Source organism: Chenopodium album, chromosome 20 (assembly GCF_948465745.1).
Source record: "Chenopodium album chromosome 20, dcCheAlbu1.1, whole genome shotgun sequence".
Taxonomy (NCBI): domain Eukaryota; kingdom Viridiplantae; phylum Streptophyta; class Magnoliopsida; order Caryophyllales; family Amaranthaceae; genus Chenopodium; species Chenopodium album.
The window spans coordinates 37,397,076-37,422,006 of record NC_137853.1 but is presented as its reverse complement, the minus strand read 5'-3'; the positions used below and the strand labels follow the sequence as shown (position 1 = coordinate 37,422,006).

At 33.3% G+C, this 24,931-nt stretch overlaps 2 protein-coding genes and 1 non-coding gene across 3 annotated transcripts; 1 reads left to right on the top strand and 2 right to left on the bottom strand.

Moving 5' to 3' along the window:
* Positions 1-825: 825 nt before the first annotated feature.
* LOC145597478 (E3 ubiquitin-protein ligase SIS3-like) lies at positions 826-8,491 on the bottom strand. Its single transcript, XM_081653659.1, has 10 exons — positions 8,222-8,491; positions 8,085-8,123; positions 7,800-7,866; positions 7,597-7,670; positions 7,055-7,193; positions 6,885-6,977; positions 6,687-6,755; positions 4,786-4,905; positions 1,921-2,034; positions 826-1,705 (listed from the first exon to the last, which is right to left on the bottom strand). The coding sequence occupies exons 1-10, from the start codon at positions 8,248-8,250 to the stop codon at positions 1,298-1,300; spliced, it is 1,152 nt and encodes a 383-aa protein (XP_081509785.1). The 5' UTR covers positions 8,251-8,491; the 3' UTR covers positions 826-1,297.
* A 1,202-nt stretch (positions 8,492-9,693) lies between these two features.
* Positions 9,694-11,747, bottom strand: LOC145598762 (uncharacterized). Its single transcript, XM_081655153.1, has 5 exons — positions 11,485-11,747; positions 11,110-11,355; positions 10,689-10,770; positions 10,109-10,323; positions 9,694-10,006 (listed from the first exon to the last, which is right to left on the bottom strand). Exons 1-5 carry the CDS (start codon positions 11,721-11,723, stop codon positions 9,886-9,888), a joined length of 903 nt encoding a protein of 300 aa, XP_081511279.1. The 5' UTR covers positions 11,724-11,747; the 3' UTR covers positions 9,694-9,885.
* An 8,581-nt stretch (positions 11,748-20,328) lies between these two features.
* LOC145599843 (small nucleolar RNA SNORD96 family) lies at positions 20,329-20,417 on the top strand. The gene has a single exon (XR_014104100.1). It is a non-coding gene; the product is annotated as a small nucleolar RNA SNORD96 family (small nucleolar RNA).
* The last annotated feature ends 4,514 nt before the right edge of the window (positions 20,418-24,931 follow it).

The window sequence follows — 24,931 nt, the reverse complement described above, 5'->3', positions numbered from 1 at the left end:
AAGTTTAGAAATAAGCCCGACCCTACCTAATTGAATCTAATCCAGACATCCGAATTGACACATCTACTTAACCGTAGTAATAATATCACACAACTCTGTTTTTGGTCGATTAATTGGTACTCTGTACACAATACTTCTTTCATTTTTTTTCCTTGGCCGTTTCTTTAAATTCTACTCTCTTTGCTCATTTCTATATTTTCTCACACTTCATTCATCCTTTCTTTGCTGAACCCATCTTTTAAACTTTTTTTGTTTTTATCTCATATTCACTCATAGATGTAGGATCTGTTCACATTTACTGAACTGAGCTGAACTGAACTAAATTGAATTGATTGGAGTTGAACTGAACTGATTGGAATTGAACTTAACTAAGCTGGAATGAATATTTTATGAGAGAAGGAAATTATGAGCTGAACTGAATTGAATTGATTGGAGCCGAGCTAAACTGATCTGAAATTAAGTAAATGTGAATAGGCCCATAGTACAAGTATAAGGAGTATGTTTATTTTTATTTTATTTATTTATTTTTAGAGGTTCCATAGTTACCCTAAAACAGGATTATCTAAGTTTTTTATCAAGTGAAAACCTCATATAGGTCAAAACGACCGAGGTGAATAATCAAACTAGTCCTTTCCAAAGTATGTAAGAGGAATTTCTTTAATCTCGGAAATAATTGAAACTTTCCCATTAGAGCGAGTGTAAAATGACAAATATAACCCTCTTCATGAAATACCTACTAATGAGAGTTAATTAGGTTGGTTTAATAAGTTGTGCTTCATTTAATAAGAATAACATGGTTATTGCAATCTTGGTGGGTCTAAAATAAATAAAACTTTCTAGAAGTCAACATGATAAGTGATATGCTGATACAAGTGAAACATGCAAACAATCAAACTCACCTACTGATATTGCGGTATTGACAACAAAATATCATAAAGGCAAGACATTCAGTCATTCTCATGAGATAAGCTATTCACAAGGCAAATGCACTGTCATGGTTTCCTCTTTTTGCGTAGAAGGTGCATGCATTGACCTGAATAACTTTCCTTTCAGTTATCCAGGTAAATGAAGCCTGGTTAACATTATGTACATTTCATTCAATTAAACTCATGGCAAATATTAGTGCCGATTTCATACTTGGCAAATCCCTGAGACCAAAAGTGAGTTCCTTCACATAGCATTCCTGAATCCCGACTTTATCCGATGAGGCTGCTGAACTTTCATTTTCATCTCTACTATAGGTCCAAGCATTTGCCCCTAAGTAAACTGCCAAAAAATTTAAGGTATCTGGAATGCCTTAGTGAGGAGGGGCTGAAGACGGTGCAGCAGCATCATGCTCAGCAGCATAGGGTGAGGGGTTCACACGAGCAAGGCCTGGATTCAGATGCAACCCTCCATTTTCAGCAATTTCCAAGGCATTTTCTGATTCACCAGGTCCAGCGTTTATAGTCCTTACAGGACGCAGCAAACCATGTAACCTCAAGCGATGACTTTGGCTAGGAGTTTGGGCTCTAGCATATTGAGTTGCTGTCACAACAGTAGATGAGGGTCGTTCCTGTTCTGAGTCAGCACGAAGATTGGATATTGCACTAAGATCAAGGTTTGGAAATACGGAGCAGCGACATCTAGGACATTTCACATTCAGCCGGAGCCATTGATCTATGCACTCAACATGGAAGTTGTGAGCACAAGGCAAGCCACGAACCTGACCAAAATTGTAGATCAGAATATACGAAGTATCGAGTACATAATATGATCATGAGTAATAACTCGTAAAAGGTAGGAACAATACATTGAGTTGAATATCAGACTATTTAGAATATGTATGATACTGCCTAATAAACCACTGTAAATCATAGTATGATAGCGACAACGTAGTAAAACAATAATTTGCAACCGGCTATACAGAAATATGTTTACCTCATTTCCAACGCTGAACTCCTCCAAGCAGATAGGACATTCACTGCAGTCAATTGGAACAGCTTTCAACATGAACTTTGGCAGTTCTTGAATGAGAGCTTCCACTGCTTCTCTCTACATGCAACAAGGATATTATACATCATTCAGAAATCATATATAACAAATTATCCACCACCATCATCCTCTTCCAACAGTAAGCACAGGAAAGAAACTAAAAGAGGGGGGAGGGGGGAAGGGGGTGGGGGAACAAATGTCTAATAAGAGCTAATAAAATACCCACTCTTTTGGTCATTAGAGAGACTGTGGTAGCCAAGACATAAACATGCATGCAGGGGCGGATCTAAGGGGGGTTCATTGAACCCACAGATTTTTCGGAAAAAAATTATAAGTTTTAATTTTTTTTTTTTTAAAAAAAAAAAAGAAAAAAAGGGTTAAAACTAATTTATGTGAGATAAATAATCAAATGTTAAAACCTGGCACAATGGTAAGGGAGTGATTGTTAGAGCATTGAACCTCCTCCTTAGGTCTAGGGTTCGATTCCTGCTGCCCTCATTTTATGTATTCATTTTTTTTTTTTTTGATATTTTTTTCCGAGTTCTTCCGTTCTTTGTGAGTTTGTGAGACCTCTTATTCCTCTACTCCTCTTAATTCTTAAATCTTTATTTAATGGTTAATCTCATTTTATGTTTTTATTTTTTTTTTTTGTAATTTTTTTTCGAGTTCTTCCGTTCTTCGTGAGTTTGTGAGACCTCTTATTCCTCTACTCCTCTTAATTCTTAAATCTTTATTTAATGGTTAATCTCATTTTATGTTTTTATTTTTTTTTTTGTAATTTTTTTTCGAGTTCTACCGTTCTTCGTGAGTTTGTGAGACCTCTTATTCCTCTACTCCTCTTAATTCTTAAATCTATATATTAATGGTTGATTTTATTAAAATTAGTGATAATTAGTTAATTACATACTGATTTTTTTAGGTCTAGGGTTCGATTCCTGCTGCCCTCATTTTATGTTATTATTATTTTTTTTTGATATTTTTTTCCGAGTTCTTCCGTTCTTTGTGAGTTTGTGAGACCTCTTATTTCTCTACTCCTCTTAATTCTTAAATCTTTATTTAATGGTTAATATCATTTTATGTATTTATTTTTTTTTTGTAATTTTTTTTCGAGTTCTTCCGTTCTTCGTGAGTTTGTGAGACCTCTTATTCCTCTACTCCTCTTAATTCTTAAATCTTTATTTAATGGTTGATTTTTATTAAAATTAGTGATAATTAGTTAATTACATACTGATTTTTTTTAATTGGTTTTGATATATTGTTGAATACTTGAATTGTTGACAAATTGAATTGTAGAAACTTAGAATTTAAAATTTTTACTTGGTCTTTTAATTGATAATTAGAAGAAGTTTACATTGTTAAATTTGTGTTTATTGGGGGCTTGAGATTTTTTATTTTTATTTTTATGTGTAATATTGATTTTTTGCAATAGAAATATAGATTTATAGAAGTAGTAATGTATTAGCACGCTTTCAAACTATGAAAACTCGAAAAATGCTTTTGTAGGTGTTTTTTTTTTTTTTTTTTTTTTTTTTTTTTTTTTTTATTTTTTTTTTTTTTTTTGTAAAATCCATCCATTTGTAATTAAAAAAAAAATGAACTTATGTATTGAATATTTAGTTAATATATGATCATCATTTTTTTTAAAATTCCGAACCCACAGTTCGGAATTCCTGGATACGCCACTGCATGCATGAAAAATAGTACAACCATTATGAGATGAAACTAAAGACAGAAATAGGCAAAAATAAAATAAAATTGGGGAGCCAAAATTCAAAGAGAACCAGGAGGTCTAGACCTGAAAAGTTGTTATGAATATGGTGGATTTTACCATTAATAAAGATCTGGATCATCTCTCTAGATCTGGTTCTAGATCTGCAAAACTTTTAATTTCTGCATCATCTCTCTCTCTCTCTCTCTCCCTCTCTCCCTCCTTTTCCTTTCCTTCCCTCCCTCCCTCTCTTTCCATATTCTCCCTTGACCAGGTAAAATGGCAGAGTGCAGGAATTGTTGTGTAGTGTAAACAGCCAGGTCAAGCAAGAAAACTCACGATTGCAAGCATATAGCCTGATATAGGTCCAGGACTCCAGGGGCTATGCAGATAGCTGAGGGCTTCTATCGATCATAGAGTTTCACTGCTTCACAAAGGCTAATTGCTATTGGATGATAGGCACACACAGAGTTCCCCATGAAAAAGCTTCCAAAGATGCACTCACTAGCGAAAAGCTGTCATGGAACAACACTAGCTGCATGGCATGTCCACGCACAAGTCATGGACATGCATTGGTTGGCTCTTTCAAAGGACAATTTTAAGTTCAATTTCAGACATTAGCACATACCAATTTTGGCTATTTAGGTTGTGTTAAGCCTTAGGGTATTTTCGAACTCATAGATTTTTATCTACTATTACCTCAAATTACAGACCTAATGAGTCCATATTTAGGTTGTTTTAGACCTTGAGGTATATTCGAACTCATTGATTTTTGTCTATTACCTCATAGCACAGGCCTAATGAGTCCATATTCCTGAATTTCAATTATGCATTGGACTTGTACTTGGCAATCTAACCCAATTCTAAAAAATGATTCATTATTCATCATCTCAGAAAGTAAATAAAGACCAAACACAATAACTACAGCAGGTAGAATAAAATATTTGAAGCTCTTTAGATATTAAATGATGTATAATAACCATGTTTAAAAGATAACCATCTCTTATTTTGGAAAACAGATGTCTTTATGAAACCTATAGGTCATAGAAATTTCAACTAGGGATATTTTTCAGGATCTATAGGATTTGGAAAATGAATGGTACCTGAGCTGCAGTCAAGTAAAGCCCGGGATGGTATGTAGCAGCATCTTGGCCCATGCCTCTCATCTCTTGCCCAACAACTTCAAATGCCCAATCAGGTATTCGTATCATGTCAATCAACACCTAACATATATGATATTCATAAGTTTTTCTACCAGGGATTATGAAGGAAGTAAACAACGTAATTTGAGACTAAATGGAAACCAATCAAGCATGCTTATATTTTAAAAAGCAATATTAGAGATTTCACAAAAGCAGAATTGTCCGTCTTTAACACAAAGATCATTAGTAACAATTGCACAATCCATATAGTGTTAGCTAAGAAACAGGGTCTTATCATTAATTTCTACACCATCTTCAGGCCAAGCCCTCATCTTGGAAACACTTTTCAGCAGGAAAATAATACCTTTCAACATCTTGTTCATTATATCAATAAATTAAGCAAATTTATTTATTGTTTAAGATAAAGGACTAATTTGGCAAAAGCTTTTGTAGCAACTTTGAGTTTGTTGACAAATCAAAACAACACTATTTCATATACTACGTATAAGTGTTCGACATAATAGTGGTATCGTTGAACACTATTATTAGAGATACGATAATATTTTGCAAAAAAACTAAGTCAGTTTCCTTTCAGTGTAAAATTCTTGCACTAGCTACCAAATTTAGACTTTAGAAACTAGAGAAGTCATTAATTTAGGTATTGGACTACTTTAACAGTTGTCAAACATTTATGTTAAACAACTACTTTAACAGCTCATTGAGCCATTATTCATGTGCTTGCCTAGTAGGCTAGTAAAACAATTACTTTTGCCAAACGGGCATCATACAGATCATACAGCCCAACATGACATCCAGCCCATAGAGTATGCCAAATTGCCATAATAAATGCCATTTTCCATGCCATCTTCAAGAATATTCTACACCAAACACCACCTACAAGTGACAACCGAAGACTTGGTAGACGTGTCAACAACTCAACAGTCACACTCACACACATACCCAGAGTGATCAACTATTACAAAGGCAAAGTTCTCTTCAACTTTTCTAATACAGCTTCTTTATATATGAACATCAATCAGGAAAAAAAAACACACACACACACAAACACAAACACACAAACACAATTCTGAGTAGTAAAAATAAGTTTTGACGAATGAAAATCCGTGTTTAACAGTAAAAATCAGTACAACAAAATCACTGATATTATTTTCTCTATTAATCAACAATATATATAATACATTATTAATTTGTAAAGAGTAAAAGAATCTTTATAATAATTGACGTAAGATACAAGCAAAAATCAGTCACAGTAAGTACTAGAAATCAAATTTCAGCAATGAAAATTACAACTGATTGGCAGATATATGTTTAAATCATTAAAAAAAACAGTTATAATTGGTAAAAGTATTATAGATCAACAAAAGTTGGTTTTATTAGCAAAAAGAAGTTTTAATAAAAAAGTAAAAGTTCAGTAGAAATCAATTGAAAAGAACCTGGCCTGGAACTAGAGTAGTGCAAAAAAAAACATGGTAAAAAACTTGAGAACTACGCCAAAAAGGAAACACAAACCTTTGATTAGCCAATATTATACAAAAATTAAAGTTAAATGGCTGGATATACTTCATGCAAAGTAGTCTATAATCTCTATATTCATTTTAGTGAACCAGGGAATTAATTGGTGGAGCTAGGTCATATCAAACATGATAAATAAATCCTGGAGATCTTGCAAAAGATGTCTTTTCTCTATAAACAGAGTTACTTCAGCAACGACACGGCAAGTGAAAATAGCAGAATATAATAAATTTATATTTACTAACAAACCATTTACCATTGTTTTTACAGGAAAAAAAACAAATAACACACTAATTCAGAGACGATATTAAACAGGCAAAACTAATTACCCTATACTCCGAAACAGGAATTCCTCCCTGATGAGCTCGGAGCATGTGAGCTTGCCTTCGTGAAAGCCACTGTTCACAGGGAAGCAGAATGATTATGAGAACTAAAAAGAAAAGTTACATTTGAAAATTAAGCGGTATTTTAATTTTATCCAGAACAGCAATGTTTCAAAGATGAAATTATAGAGTTTGTATCTATACCTTTCCAACACAAAAGAAAGCAATGCAAAATAGTCCTGAATAGCTAAACATCAACCATATCAAGAAACCCCATTTTTGACCTTCTTCCGGCAACTGCACAAATAAGAAGACAACTTAGACTGGTTCATGGATTGCAGGAGAAACAGAAGACATTCGATAAGGTAACCTACACAATCTTTGGCTCTGGTGAACCACAAGGTGCCGATGACAGTCCATCCCCAAAGAAAGGGGTAGAGTAACAGAGAGAGGACTGAGAGAACTGCTACTCTACCACAAAAGCGAGCATACCTCTGCTGCCAGCCAAAGTCCCTAAATTATTTTACCAAGCATTAAACTTTCAAGTTGATGAGCAAACAAAAGTCGTTCACTACGAAATTATGCATACTAGTAGACAGTTGACTCATAAATCAATAAGCGAGCTTCACACAATGGTAACAGAATTTAGCAATTAAAGGGAGATGGGGCAAATAAAAGAATCCACAGACAAGCATTTTGATGACGAAAAATCAAGCTACTGTATAGTTCCTAACAGTCTTAAATAAGGGAAACTGAGAAACAGCTTTTTCCATGTCAATTGCAGCATTTCAACTCTCAACCAAACAGATTCTATCAACACTATAAATCAAAGGCACAAAAAAACCAGTTTCTTTACAGGTAAAAACACTGCAAGCACTCGAAAAGAGTCTACAAAATAAATAGAAGGAATGCTTACGGTCCCATTCCAGCCGAGAGTCCATTATCCACAAACATCAAAAGCCGAAACACGAAAATAGTAGTGTAATCAACCTGCCCATCATAAGTTGTAACACACTTCATCAAACCATATGCAACCTAGCTCAACCAAAATAGTCGAGGATTCTGGATTGATATTACCATATACTAACAAGCGAAAATTAAAATAAAATCAAAACGCACCACAATCCATATGTGCAAAGGGTGTGTACAAAGATGATATCGTTTCCAGTTAATAGCCACTATAATTCTGAGATCAATTTTGTCAAAGAGCACACTTCTTGAATAATAAAAAATTGCAATACAATTGGATAGTTTATTACAATTATTTTTATTGTTAATCAACGAAGAAAAACTCAAATTGACACCAAAATCATCGCTCAATTTAGCAATAAAAAACTCAATTACACCTAAATTCGTCCAAAATCAGAATAAAAAAATGAACAATATAATCATGCAAAAGGATACACACTAGTGGCGAGCATCGACAGGAAGAATCCATCATACCTAAAAAAAAAATGGAAAACCAAAATTCATCAAAATTAAACTAGAATTAACAAAATAAATAACAAAATTGAAGTAGAAATTTCGAGAATAGAGTCTACCATTTGAAATCGACGCCTCTGATAGCCATTAAAGAGGAATCAAAAACCCTAAATTGGGGATTTCTAAAGTGAATTGAATTGCATTATATAATACCAAAATTCGATTCAACGAAAAAGGTATTGAATGTTGATCGAATCGAAAAAAAGGAAAGGAGTGCAGTAAAATGAAACGTTCACGCAAAAGTGCAGAAACAGTGATTGAGAGGAAGACAGAGAAAATTTAGGAGAGAGAAAATGGTTTGTGACAACTGACTACTGAAGAAGATTGTTGAAGATTAAAAGAAAATGAAAATGGATCATCTTTCTTTACTAAATAAAGAAATTCTAGATTAGGGAAATTTTGCTAGCAATATGAAAGGTCCTAAATCAAAATTGTAAAGCACTTTAATTATGGGTGATCCAAGAGTTATTCTCCAAAATGAAATCTTGTGGATTGTAAATTAAATTAATTTTGATGAAGGAATTCATATTTGTTGAAACTTGACTTGTATGGAGTTTAATTTGGAGATACAAGATTATTTTTTCATCTGAAGGTTGGCTCGGTCGCTCGGATTTAGGTATATAAAATGTTTATTCGTTTTTGCTAACTTGTATAAGAGCTATCTTGGGTATGAATTCTGTGATTCTATTATTTGTTATCCCTAGAAAGTTAATGTAAGTTTATGATTCACATGTAGGGAGTAGGGACTTATAGTTCTATATCACAATCAATTAAAATAACAACACTTTTTTTGTAATTTATACTCTATTAATTTTGAATGGTCACTTTGAGTATGCAAATAAGAGTGTATACTCTAGTTCTATATCACAATCAATTTAAGTTAGGAATAGTCTAGGAACAAAATAACTCTAATTGCAATGAGATTTGTGTAATTATCTTTTAACTTTCTCATGTGATCAAACAACCAAAACAATATACTATTTGATATACGGCGGCTTTCAAATTGGACATTTGGTCTATCTATCATCTAGCTTAGCATTGTCATAGAAGACTTGCATGTGCAATAGGCCAATAGCATTGTTGTAGTGAAAGTCAAGAGTAAAGGCAACCAACAATTACAGAAGTTAAGTGAGACCTCATCCTAAAACCTTATGGATAATAAGAGGAGATTCCTCAAAAGTACTTAAGTCGTCTTCTTACTTATAAACTGATGCGAGATTATTCTCCTATGAAACCTCTGCACTACAAGCTAAAGTGGTCAAGCAGGGTCGCATGGTCGCATTGCGCCTCTTCAAAGCGCACGTACCTCATAACACTCTACAAACTGATGTCACAAACATGGTGCTTACTGCAGGAAAATTTCAAATGGCCTGGACTATAGCAACTAGCTAGCAAGATTAGCAACAATCCACGACATTGGCACGGCCCTTGGCTAGTGGATAGATGGACAATATGTTTGCTTAGGTTACTTAAAATGTTTTCTATGCACAAGCACTAGCACTGTATTTGATTCTAAAGATGAGCTGAGCAATTGACCAAACTTCAGAAATTTATTAATTTATTCATAGTCACTGCAACCTGTGCTTGTTAGGGCTATTGCGTTTATACGTATGACTTTGTAAATGTTTCTCATACACCAGAAACAAGATTTGTCATACAGCCTCGATTAGCATTTACCAAGTATGTACAATAGATGTGCAAAAGTTGTATGAAGAAAACTAGTCTACCTACAGTTAGGTGGATTATAGCACTTATATACATTTGATGCCGGTTTCTTGTATTCAGGTATACTCTTTTCATCAACATATCTCACCTCTCCTGGGCTGAAGGAAAGATCCCTATGCCTGAAAATCGAGGTAATAGCAACAAGAAGTTAATCTTGATGATATATTAGGCTAAATAATTCTTGCTATAGAAGTTTTACATACTAAAGTAGTAAAGTATACCTACGAAGATCGAGTCCAACTAAGCCAGCTTGTAATACTGTTAAATTGTCAGAATCTGGGGACACGATGATCACAGTGTCTCCGGAGTACTGAGTTTCAAGAATCGACATGAGCTGTGTTACACGTACAAACACGTCTTCCACACTCTCGTTAGGGGTTCCATCATCAACTGGAGGCGGCTTTATGTTGGGAGATAGACCATCTGATGCATAAACCTGCTTAAGCACTTCAGCAGTAAACAGAAGAGCAATACATGCACAAACTAGCCATTCTGAATCATCATATCACTATCATTTTTGAGACTTAAAACTAGCAATACATTGAAAGTGGTATGATACCTACATTTATTCAACTGCATAATAAACTTAAAGCTAGGTATATAGTTAGGAACTTATAACTAATCATGTTAGATAGTTTAGACTAGAAAACCGACACCAAAACAGGTAGAAATTATATTCTCTAGCTCTAGAAAACTCAAAAAGAGCAATGATAACGAACAAGCGCTTAGTTGAATGCATTTCATGTGCTTTATTGCCTACTCATTCAGTACGAAACTAGTTCAATTGAATCAAAACCACACCTCTGAAACAGATTCTAGTGCCTTGCCTTCGTAAGCCCCTAGCCCGCGAGCATCCAGAAAGCTATACTCAGGCACAATGTGGCTACACCAGAAGCAAAAAAAATTATCCATGTCATTTCATCTAAAAAGGTTGACTAGAAATTTATTTATCGACCATCAAGTTATAGTGAAGCAATATTTCCCTAGTATATTTACATATTCGACAAATAAGCAAATCAATCAGACTATTATTCCATAAATTTTGCAACGTTAACTGTCAAAGTCGTCAATAATTCTACACAAATCTTAATTTCATGAACTGAATAGTGAAATTATGCTCGATTCATCGTTGATCACACATTTTAATAACGTTAGTCAATTTAGATACAGCAATTAACTTTGTCAAATAAAATTAGAATTTAACTTTTAGATAGATAATTACCTACGATCAATTTTATTAACAGAAGCAATGACCTCAGCAGCCTGATAAGCTCTTTGGGTAATAGAAGGCCAAATCCAGCAACTGCCATCACAAGCTCCCATTTTCTTTAATTCCAAAGCAGCCCTCACTGTCTGTCTCTTCCCATTCTCCGACAACCCGTTATCGACCGATGTTTTCGCAACCGGGTTTGTATTAATCACCCCCAAGCATTCATATTGTGACTCCCCTGCCCTCACCAGAAAATACCTTCATCAATTCCACAAACCCCAAAAATCATTTTTTTTTTAATTAAAAAAAAATCAATCAAATTCAACACGAATTACTCAAAATGTAAGGATTATTGAAACAAGATTATTGGTACGTAGTTATATATACCTGTTGTTAAGACGATATGGGGGCATTTGGAAGAGTCCTCGGGCATCGGCGGGCGGGGGTAAAATGGGAAATTGGGAGGTGAGGAGAGAGAAAGAAGGGGTGATAGAGAGAGAAAGTGAGGTGAGGAGATGACGGCGGTTAAGATTGCTGGAATCAGTTGAGCAGTGAGAAGGGATTGGTGGTTGTGGTGGTAGAGGAAGGTTGGGTTTGTGGGTGGAAATTGTTAGTGACTTCTTCATTTTTTGTGTTTTAAAAAAATGATTTGAAATTCTGTTTTCGGTTATCTTGTGCTAGTGCAGGTAATTGTGATAACTAATAAGTGAAGGGTCAAATGAGATATGGAGGTCGGTGATAAACGGATGTAATGGTAAAAATTTTATACTCGTAAGTAACATTGTAGAGAAGATTTTATGTCAATGTTTATGGTAATGCTGATTCTTTTTTTCTCAAATACATTATTTTCTAAGTAATTTTTAATTATCATCCATTATCATTTTAGAAGTGGTATTGTGTAAGTCTCGAAAATTTGTGAACAATAACACATTAACACATGTATGTAGGTAAATTGTTGACATGGTAATGAGTAATGAATATAGAATTTTTAATTTGTTGCAAAATTAGATAATGTGTTCTCAAGCCTTGGGCTAACACCGAGTGGTAGTGATGGTGATAGTGGATTGATCCAATATAATTATCAATTTGGTTATTGCAAAAGTTCTTTTGCTTTTACAGAGCAAATTAAAGTTTGGTTGCAGTTTGGTTTTGGTATAAGCGCTTTGGGCCGGGCTTTGTAGTCATTGGTCCAATTGTCAAAACGATGTCAGTATTTTTTTTTTAAGTAAGGTGATTAGGGCATGTTCGGCAAAAAATAGCTATGAAGGTAGTTGTTAGCTGTGAAGGTAGCGATTAGTTGTGTAAGTAGCTTTTAACTAACTGTCAATAAGTTATAGCTGTGAAGATAAATAATTTAGGTATGAGTGTTCGGTAAAGTAGCAGTTGACTAGTTGTTACATATAAAAATCAATATTTTATATTTAACATTATAGATTAAATTTTCAACAGCTACCTCAAAAACTATCTCTAACTTCAAAGGCTAATATTTCTAACTTTTTCATAAAATCTACCTCCATCACTATAAGCTACCCTAACCACTCCCATTTTAATTGTCAACCACTCACATTTTAATTGTCAACTACTTTAATTGTCAACCACTCACATTTTTTGTTAAGTAGTGCTTTAACCAAGTCAAACCACTAAAAGCTACTAAAAAGCTAGCGCCGAACGCGTTTGGGGCTAGAAAATGTGTTGTTACTCATTAGTACTCATACTTCCTCTTTATTTATATATTTATTTTAAAGTGTTCCATTGTGACATAACACACATGTCGATGTAAAAATTTGGTCAATAATACCTTTAATTATCATTAACTATAAATTATTACAATTGAATATTAATAATCTAGTCATACAGTGAGACGATTTCAACAAATACCCATAAGACTATATATATATATATATAACTCAAAAACATTGGTCAATGTATGTCTAATGAATAGTGCCAAAATCTCAAATGAGACACTTAAAAAAAAAGCTAGAGGGAGTATTAAATTGTACTCCTTTTTTCCTTTTTTAAATACATCACTGCAATTATGCGGAGTAGGAGAGTTATTTGCTTTAATACTCCGTAGTATATTGTGCAAGTGGGAGCAATGGGTGATTAATTTATATTGATAAAAAAATACATGTGAACCATAAAAGAGATCGTATGTAAGAGAGAATGTTTTTTTTTTTTATATAAATAGGGACCATGCAAAATAGAGAAATGATAAATTATTTTGAATTGGGTTTTAATTAAAGAAAAGAAAAAAATAATAAAATATAGTATAGAGCTATCAAATATAGAAGTGTTGCATTTAAAAACAACAAGCAAATAAGCTAAAGCAAGTTATGCATAAAAAAATTAAGGGAGTATTACTTCCTATGATAGAACAGAATAAAGTGATGCATGTTAGTAATTCAGCAACATAAATTTAAGATAAGGAGCTACAATGATTAATTTTTCTCCCCTGGTTCGTTTAGTTATGTTTGATATAAAATACTATAATTTTTAATGAAAAACCAGTTTTCATGGAAAAGATAACTTCAAAGAGATCCAAAATTACAAATCAGTTTATCTTAGTTTGGATCCTTATTACAAGAGAATAATTTTTAAAAATTAAATATAGCAGGCAATGTGAAGTAATTAAAAAAATAAATAAATAAAATAAAAGAAGGTAAGGAGAAGGAAGGAAAATGTGGCTTCCAACCTTGTATTGTAAAGAAAAATATTCTCCATCATTAAGGATGCAAGTTTTCACCATTGCGAAACTTGTTTGCCACTTCACAAACCAAATAAAGGAAAATGGAAAAAAGGGAGAAAATTAATCAAATTTGCTGAAAAGTACAGCCAAGTTAAACTAATCAATCCTTTACGTTGGTTTTTCTAATATCACGATATTATCTTTGAAAAACCAATTCGAAATACCTATTATTTCTACCATTTGATTTGATCAATCTATAACCCTTATAAAAGCCCCAACCACCCTTACTATTCCCAATTTACTGTTCCTTATGAACAGGAAATTGACGCTACTGCCCTTCCCTTACCTTAGCACCAAAATTACGCCCTTGCCCTTAGCCCCCTTCACTGATTGCCCAGATTGCCAGGGTAGTTTGGTCTTTTTGTTTTCGCATCCCAGCTGTTCTTTGTAATGGTGCCATTGGACTTTCCTATCCTGCTTTATTCCATATTTCCATCTTCCATCTCTCCCCTCGATTGAAGCGCACATTCTGAATCCTCCATTGGAGCTCCTTCTTAGCTCTCTTTCTTCCTTTGAAGCAGCTTTTGAGGTATGCTCATAATTTATTTAATTTAATCTACCCCCATTGCCATCCCCTTTCCCTCTTTCCATGGCTGACGCTAGGGTTTTTTAGTTCATTGAAGCAGTTTCCGAGCTTTCCCTCAGCCATTGAAATGTTTGCTCAATTAAGTCGTAATTTTTTCCCCTTTTTTTTGTTGTTTCAATTTCACCCTTCTTTTCATCTCAAATTCCCAGAAAAAGTAGAGGATTTTTTTTTTAAAAAAAAAAAGAAAAAATTTTTGGTTCGAATTTATATTGCGGGAGAAAAAGGGGGAGTAAGAATGTTGGAATTGAGAGATTACACTTGCTTCCCACCTTTTGTTGTTGTTGTTTATGCTACCCTTGCTTATGTTGTTGCGGCTATTTCTGCAATTGCGTTTTTTCAGGTAATTTCTGTTCTTAATTTTTATTAAATTATAAAAAAGTACTTTGTATTAATTAATTGTTTTGTACTAATTTGTTATTTTGTGTGATTTTTGTTTTTGGGTGCTTGTTGTTTTTGTGAAATGTGGTTGTTTATTGTTTTAGTTGGGTGATTTGATGGATTTTTTTACTTTTTGAATGTGGGTTGGTTTAGCTTGAGCTTTTATAAGGGGAATGAGGCGGTAGTACTTTTGGCTTTTTGAGCTTTTATTTGCAATCATACTTACTGGACCTTGTGTTGTTAATAATGGGAAAATTAGTGATGAATGGTGTTTGAATTTGATTGATATTTTCGAGATTTTGAGTGCAGCATTATGAGAGTTAGTTTAGGGAAGTAGAAGAAATAGCAAGTGTTTGGTGAAAGATTCCTTTTGTGTTTTGAGGAAATATAAGATTTGTTCTTTCTTTAAAGATTGTAATATCAGATTGATCCTTAGCTTCCTTTGGGACTGAAGCCAATGTGATTGAGGAAAAGAATGCATTGGAACATATGAAGTGAATTCCAGATTGTGTGTTTGTATTACTTGTTCATTTAGGTTTGAATTTCTTTGAGCATTGGTGAGGACCCATTAATGGCCTGTAATGGTAAAATTATCAGAATTTGGGGGTTTAGATTGTCAGTTTTGTCTAGAATGCATTGGCACATATGAACTAAATTCGACTCTCAAATCCCTCGTCTTAACTCATGAAGTTGAATGGTTACCAAAAATAGATTGCTGGGAATGCAATCCTTTTAGAAACATTGGACATATACTGATATACGTTGTACCTGCATTGTTGTTTTTTCCAAATATCTAAGCTATTAGATGTCGGGAAAGCTCATGGAAGCAATTGTGTAGAGAGCTCTGAATTTTCTGATAAAATAGAGAATGAATTATTATTCTTAATTTGTTGATTGCTGGGTATTTCTAATGTTGAAAGAAATAGATTGGTAGCAGCAAATGCTTAAGCTTCTCACTTAATGTTTTTCATTTTGTGATGACTTCAGAACATCGTTGGTGAGGAAGCAGGCAAAACTGTCATACAAGAATACTTGAGACGAAGGGGCTACTCACCATCACCTGAAGCAGTTCGTGCTTCTGCTTCCAAATTACAGGCGTATGTCAAGCCAAGTGCTGATGAAGGCTTGACCTAGCCAAGAAGCCATCCAGGGTACAGAAAGAGGCTTCAGCTTCTAATAACCAAAATAGTAGGGTAAAAATTCAGAAAGAGTTTTTTTTTTTCTATTACGATATATTCTTTGTTTTCATTTCCTCTTGCAATCAAAGGCATGAAGGATAATCACATATTTTGTCAAGCTTCACTTTGAATTTTGGACTTAGACACCTTACTGCATATTGTTAAACTCCTTACTGTTAGTGAGAACAATAATTTAACTTATAGCTCATTTTGAGGATGATACTAAAATTGATGTTATTCTTTTCCAGGTTATTGCCTTACTCACTCAGCTTGGAGATGAATAATGGTCTGGTGATCATTTCAATTTCAAGGACCAGCAGGTCATATTTTACTCACTACGGGTCCCCTTGCACCGATATTTTGGTATCTCCTCAGTGCAGCACGAGTGTATTCAACGAGCTATTTTGGGTATGGACGTCATTTGCCAAAATACTATTTATCGTTCATGTATATTTGTTAGTGTAGACAATTTTCATTTTGTAAAGGTGGAGTATTGAACAAACAGTTATATATTTGGTGAAAGTATAAAAGGTCATACTAATAATCTTATTGGTTTTGTAAAGTGAAGAGAATTTATATGAATTTTGGAACCTAATTTGATTATTGAGTCAATTTAGGGTCTTCTTTTACTGTAATTGAAGACCCACAAACCTCCGTTTGTTTCCCCCTTTTTTCTTCTCACTTTGGCTTCCATTTTTTCTGATTTGATTGGCAAAATTGCTCCCATTGTTGCCGACACCTCTATTGTGTACTGCCACAACCTCTCAAGTTTCAGTTTCCTCTAACGGCTTGATGAGGTAATTTGATTCAACTCTCATCTCCTTTTCTTTCCTAATTTAGAATAATGATGTTGAATGAATAGTGGGTTTTATGAATTGGTTTTGGTTTTATTTCTTATGGTGCGCTCCTCATGACGTGGTATGAATATTTCCATGAATATGTGTGTTTTACACACTCTGTTTCTACTGTTAATTGTGACCGATTGAATTTTTATGGTCTATGAGTAAGATTCATATGTGCTTATGCCTTGCTTATGAATGGTGTAATGGTAACTACTAAAATGATTAAAAGCATGTTGTTAAAAGGTTGTGCATAGAGTTGAACCAAGCAAAGTGTAATTACTTAATTAAACTGAGATTTCACTTAATGTTGTCGATTAAGTTTACAATTTTTGCCTTTTCAATGGAGAAAGTTGTGTTGGTCACTTGGTCCTCGGTTGAATAAGGAAGGAGTAATTTTTGGTTTATTTTCACAGAATTTTAGAACGGGTTGATGTTAATTAGGTTTTCAATCAATGCCCTAGAATTTGGACTGGAAATTTACAATCAAACTGAGATCTTTGAAGTAATTTAGTCATCGATTTTGATTTTTTTTCTTTTTTTTTTTTTTGGTTTCGCTTCACTGGTTCTGATTATGAAAAGAATGTCATTGGGTAATATAAACTCAAGCCTGTTAAATAATGTGTGAAACAGGGTTGAGGGGTGAAATTACCAATAGTTCTTGCTGACAACTAACTCTCTATTTTCAAGTTGCTGAGAAAAACAATGATGTGCAATTGCCAACATATATTGAGAGGTGAGTTCTTAAATAAAAAGTAATCTTTATGTGGTTTTCCCCTATTTAGCTGTTTGATTTTGACTGTTCACTTTTAAAGTGCATATCAGATAAATTTTTGTTATCATTGTTAAATAATTGGTTGAGTGTTAATACCTGATTTAAAAGTATTGTTTCTTTATCAAATCTTGCGATCATGGCATATGGGTATGGATATGGGTGAGATTTTCTGTATTTTTTGCAATTAAATTGATTATTTTGTTTTATTTTTGTTTAATTAATTGGAATTTGGTATAATTTGATTTCATAATTATTGTTGTTATATTGACATTAATATCTTAAATTTTTGGAAAATAGCAGCTAAATTCTTGATTATCTCTTTATATGAATTGTTTATAGCTCTATTGAATCTAGATTTTGTTGGATTATAGCTCAATGTGAAAAAAGCCCACATTTTTTGTTAGTTTGGGGAAGAATTACATTCAATTAGAATTGTATTTGAGCCCTCATTGATGTGGTATTGTTGATTTAAAAAAGCAGGTTCACGCAAGGGAGCCCATACTTGATCTTCAAAATGTGAAATATCAGCTTGTGGATCCTTACTTTCTTAGGGCTTAATTGTTTGTATTTAACATGCAGAGGTAGCTTTGATTATTTTGGAACCTAATGTATTTGTTTTTGGTTAATGTTGGTTATGTTAAATCTATAATTTCTTATAAAAGTCCATAGCACATTCACTGTAGCACAAGATGAACTCCCAAATTTACTGTTCATTAGGAACAGGGAAATACCGCCCCTACCCTTTGCCTCCTTTCCTGAATCACCAAAATTTCAGGGGTAGGATTGTCATTTTGTATGAAGACTCTTCTGCCCCCTTTCCCTTTCTTTTTCCTTCCTTTCCCTGATTTTACTGTCTTCCTTTCATTTTCTTCACCTTTGAGTTGCTTTTACGTGCGTACCCTGAATACTCCATTGAAGCGTCTTCTTAGCTCTCTCTCCTTCTCCTTTGTGATGAATTAGAATCGTTTAAAGTAATCAAATTCATGTGAGATTTTTGAGAATTGGGGTAATTGATTTTTCAATTGACTTGGCAGCAACTTTAGGGTTTAGTTTTGCTGCAATTGGTAATTGCTTTTCTCTTTTCTCTTTTTTGAAATTCTCCCCAAAATTGTTTGAATAAAATGTTGAGTTCTCGATTGAAGCGAGTTTTGATATATTTCTCTTCCTTTTTAACAGCTTATGTGCAGAAGATGTTTTCTCTTGTGATCATCGAATATCAATTTCACAATCTAGGGACTCCTGAAGAAAATCAAAAACTCCATTCGGTGGTGCAAGAGAAGGAGAACCTGGAAAGCGGCATCATCATCAGTTCGTCTCACGCCGCCGTCAACATGTCCACCGCTGATGATGATGCCGCTGTCCAGGTTCTCCTCTTCCTCTTGATTGTTTGCTCATATTTATCAATTTGCTTTTGGATAACTCATAATTGAGTGTTTTCAGAAACCCTAAAGTTCAACTTGCTAGATACATATTTTCATGAGAAATGTGACAAAACTGTTACAAATTGGAAAATTACCAAACATTTGTGCACAAACAATTCTGGAAATCTTAGACAATGAGGTTAATTGCTACTTTTTGTAATTTTTTTGTTTTTTAGCGAGAAACTTGAAATCAATTAATTTGGTTTGTCATGCAACAACACTTTCCCTTCATCTCCATTGAAGCGGCTTCTAATTTCTATCTATAATCCATTGAAACAACTTTCTGAGTTAAGGATGTTTTCTTTGTGTAATAATCGGATATCAATTTCACAATGTAGGATTTTTCAAAATATTTTTCGACTTTAATTGATTGTATATGAAGATTGATTTTTTTTTTTTCAATTATAGTTTGTTAATGGATCGGAGCACAGAACAATTTTTTCGTTCTTTATTGATTGCTATTATTTTCGGTATTTTGCTATAACCTAACTCTTGATCTGGGATTCTGGGTTCCCCTAATTTTGTGAACCCTTTTGTCAGATTTGAAGTTTTTTTTGCTTCTGATTGTTGGGGATTCCAAGCTGAGGGTGTTGTTGCGTCCATTAAAATTTTGTTTCAGCAGAATTTTTGATATTGGGTGTACAGGATAATAACTTTCTGGATTTTGGGTGTTGAAGATCAAATTTATTTGATTGATGTTGACATGGAGGGATCCCGAGCAACCTGCAGATTATTACTTTGAAGTCGGACATGAAATTACAGATGCTCCAAAAATCAAGTTTAGGATTAAGGTTTGTTGGGTTTTTTTATTTCTTTTATTTTTTTTTTGGCTTTATTTTCAGTTGTTAGTAATTGAAATTGCTAATTGAATGTTGATTTCTTTCAATGAACATTGCTTTGTGCTGAAAATACATGATTTTGCCAATTGCAATGGTTGCATAAAATGATAGAATTATGGGTGTTTGGGGAAAATGTTGAATGCTTCTTGTTGATGTGCTTGGTTTATGAGCCGGTTTTCGGCTTTAAATTTGTATTGCTGGAGATATGATGATTGAATGGGTAGGATCTTGGATCTTATGTGTATAAACGATAGAGTCAGACAGCTAACATTATGTCCGTATCCACCTGAACTTTGATAGACTTGAACGAGATTTTTGAACAAAACTTTATAGCCAACAGATGCATTTCAATTAAATGCAATAGGCATCCTTAATCCTTTGAACATGATTAGTGTTTGTGGACTGCTATCTTTATGGGCTGTTTGGCATTGTTGAATATGATTTCATATTTTAATTTTTTAAAATTAAATAGCCAATGATGAAATCAGTTAAAAACACTATCTTTCAGGACTGATTAGCCCAAAGGCTTTGTTGAAAAAATCTGCAATTCCGAGGCTTTTTTAATTATTCATTTGTTAAAGTTTTGATTTTTGTTCTTCATTTTAATAATATTTGATATTATTGTATTGCCCTTTTATCCTGTGATGGCAAGAAATATACTTTTGAGTTGGATGTTAACCAATTATGCTTGTTTTGGACATATTGGTATTTCCCTTGCTGATGAGCTGTATTATCTTCTTTTGACAATGCTTTGCCCAGATGTATCAAGATGGCAGTAGTTCATGATAATGCTGAAGGTATACTCTTTTTATTTTTTTTTACAATATCTTATATTCTCATGGTATTTTAAGTTGTTGGTATTCTTTGTGACAAGAATCAGCTTGCCTATATTGTTTATTTCTTCACTGCATTAGGACTCTTTGCTTTTGTATAAACCAAAATAGTGTAATTATCACGTATTTATCTGTTACAAACTAAATATCAATTTGGGTTTTATTGAAGTCTCTAGAATTTGACTACTTAGGAATAGTTTATACTTAATCCTTGTGGTGCCTTATTAGGTGAAAGATGTTTTTTTAGTTTTATGCTAATATGCAGCATTGAAAGATTAATATCAGGTTCATATTTGTTTATGCACCACTACTCCTATGTTATCCTATTATCTTGTTTGTGCTAGAACTTCAAATCACTGTGGATTGTGAGTGAACATCGTTTGTATCTTCAAAAATCTATGTTGATTTGTCTTAAATAGGAATCTCTTTGATGCACTAATTTAATTATCTTTTATGATAGAAAATTGAACTTTAATTAAAATTGTCTATCTTCTAATAACAATATAGTTGTAATAAAGGAAAATGATTGGTAAATATATACATTCATTCATTACAATGGCATTAAGAAGGACCTTAGTGAGCTTTTAAGTTCCCATTGGAAATTGGAGGGTTATTTTTATTAAGGAAGATCAAGGCAGAGCACAGTTCTATTACAATGCGAACTCGAGTTCGCCATTGCAGAGGGAGAGCAAAGGGAATATCCGTCAAGGTTGATATTTGATATTTTTCTTCTTGCATGTTTCATTCTCTATTTTTCTATTTCTAACCTGTTATATTCTATTGTTCTTCACTGTTATAGCAAACTAATCAATTAGATTCTCATATGGCCAGTGACATGCATGCTGCATTGAACTTGGATGATGGATTATTGGATATGATTTGTTGAGACGGCTATCACTTTGAGTCAGAATATCCCAAAACAGAACCATTGCATATATGGCTATCCCAATTGATCTCGACAATAGTTGCATGATAATTAGCATTTACCACTATGAGTTGTATTCTTTGGTGTCGTTGATTTAAGGTTATTAACCTGACAGACAAGCTGCTTCGTCTGAAGTAGAAATTCATGGAGGAGGATCAATCTGAATGACTAAACCACTTAACAGATATATGCAGTGAGGGTCACCTAGCATGAACACGAATCTGGTCTGAGTGTGAGGATCACCTAGCATCAGTCATTGGATGCACACAGGAAGATCTGACCTTTTTCAAGAGCAATGTTAGCCATTCTCCCCTTGGCGAGCTCTGTCAAGGCATGACTTCTCTATCTTGGTAATTATTTAATAATATACTCAAGCTGGACGAATCCTCTTTTGCCTTTGCTATTACTTGATTGATCTCTTGATTTGAATGAGATGTTAGTTTTTTATATTTAGCTACATTGGAACCTTAGGTGCATTGTTCTAAATATAGGTTCTGATTGTCTGTTTTATCTCTGGTGGTCAATTAATATTATTAGAGTTCTCATCTAAGTGACTATTAAGCCTTAAGAATATGAGCATGTGATAGTGTGATACTGCAAATTCCTTTATCTTCTACCATTGAACGTGGTTTTTAGATTATCCCAAATAAGTGAAAATGATTTTATTTCGTATATTTTCAGGTTTGGCTACTATTTGATCAGTTGAAATCAAATATTCTCATGATAATCACTCATCTGTGCACTTTGTATATTTCCTCTTTAAAATTGTAAATATTTTGTTCAATTACAGTTGTTTTGTATACAATCGGATAGAGAGTGGCTACAATAATGCTGGACAAAGTAGGAGCTGAACTGATGGCTGTCGGATATGGATTACATGCAGTAAACACTCTCAAATCCTCTCTAAATGCCGAAGGATGCTGCACAACATCTCCCTAGCCTACTAGAAGGAGCAGCAAGTATAACTCCAACTCTAAGCCGGAACTTCCTTCCATTTGACTTTATTCTGATGCACTGTCATGTAATACACTTCATTGAATTATACTGATTATCCAATGTATTCAGAGTAGTTAATAAGTTCCTTATTTCCTACAATATACTATTTTGTGACTACAGATGACAGATGGGTTAGCTATGAAGCAACGAAAGAGATTCGAAAATTGGAATCAGGAACAAGTGTATTGTTGCTCTAACAGAACACACAATGTCGTAAGATAGACAAATATACAGGTTGTTGTTCTCAAGATCAAGTGCTTGTGTGATTGAAAATGTGTATAGGTGGATCCAAGTGTCTGGAAGAGTCAAAAGACTAACTTTTGTTTGTGGTGATGATATATAACCAGGCTTTGGGGTATAATAAAATAGAGAGAAAAAGGTAATACCTTACTAACCTTAATGTTCTTATAATTATTAACTGGTTCACAAGTTTTAGATTCTAGAGCTTTTTCTTACTTCAGCTAATATGTTTATGTGCGTGGATGCTTCTTTCCGAAACTTGCTTTCGTTTGGGAGTTTTGAACACAATATTTTACTTCCTTATGGAAATGAATAAGGACCATCAATCTGGATATCTAGCTGTAGTAAAAGCTAACAACATATCTTAATTGTGTTTTTTTTTTTTTTTTTTTTTTTTTTTTTGGGAAGGCTCATATCTTAATTGTTCAGTGACAACTTAGTGGTTATTGAAGTATATCTTAAGCCATTCTTAAGGTGAATAGTTGGAGTTTTCTAATTTATATTGTGGCTACATAAAATTGCCTCTTTGCAATATTTCAGGTTTTTCTACTTGCATTCTTCTGTCGATTTAATTGAGCAACCACGAGGTGTCAATGGCAGAAAGTTGGTTATTTATTTGGAGATTGATTGGGTCTGGTCTGATTGTATTGAGTAGTAGAAATTTTGTAGATTTCAATTTGAAAATTTGAGGAAAAATTGTAAATAACATGTGCCATAATGTAAACAACTTTTATAATTTTTCGATTTTTCCTTGGCTGTTCAATTTAATACATTCTTATTTTTTTACAAAAATTATTATGTAAGTTGTTAAAAATTAACCCTTTTTCTCATTTGTTAAACATTTAAATAAAATTCTTAATATTAGAAGATATTTTTGTTTATAAAATGAGGAAAGTTTGAAAAAAAAAAAAAAAAAACATATATAGACAATCAATCAGTTTTAAGTTTCAACAAATTACTCATGTTATAATTAACAAGGAGCCTTAAAGATCATTGTTTACTTAGCATTGTCATCAACTTAATGAGGTTAAGTAATAGTTGTTAAGTAAATAATTACAAGCTAAGTATTTAGCGGTGTTACAATATGCAAAATTGTAAAATATAAGTACAAAAAGTACTTAATGAGGGAAGGGAAAAATCAAATTGAAAAATAGTTTTTGAAATTTGTAAAACATTAAGAAAATGGAGGAGAAGGTAAAGGAGAAGAAAAGTAATGAAACAAGTGAAAATGAGGTAAGGTGAGGTCAAAAGACGACAACACTAATAAGAATCTATAGTAGGATCATGCTAGGTTTGTACATTAATGTTTTTATGAGAAAGAGAGAGTACAACCTGTAATAAAATTGAGATAGATAAATTTCTTATAAACATGAATCCAAATGAATAAGGTACATATGCAAGTAGAACTTAACTATAAACTCTATCTGCAATTTGTTAAAAAAAAAATAAAAAGAGAAAGAGACCACATAAAAAGAGATTACTAAATAAAAGATAAAGAAGATAATTAGGGTATAAGTAAATAAATAAGATAAATAGAAGATTTTTACCTCACTGGTTAAAGCCCTAAGACCTATTTCGTAAAACGACACAATAACAAGATATCTATGTTATAATATGTGAAAAACCTTTTAGATAACTGTTTAACAACTTAAACTTATAAATATGATAAACTTATTGATTATCTTGTAGTCAACATGAATGAGAGAGAGAGAGAGAGGGTTGCTTTTAACTTTAAAATTTTATGCTATACACTAATCTCAATAAGTATTGTACTATATACAAGATACTTATCCTAAAATTAGGATTCTAACACCTACTTGTCTATGTTCATTTTAATTTGAGTAAGGGTTGGTATTTCCTTTTACCAATCCTCCAATCGCCCTGATCGCGCCACCCAGTTTGTTAATCTTCCAATCGATTTGATCGCACCACCCAGTGTGTCAATCCTCCACTCAGTCCTCCAATCGCCTTGATCGCACCATCCATTTTGTTAATCCCCCAATCACCTTAATCGTACCACCCAGTATGCCAATCCTCCACTGAATCTTCCAATCGCCTTGATCGCATCACCCAGTTTT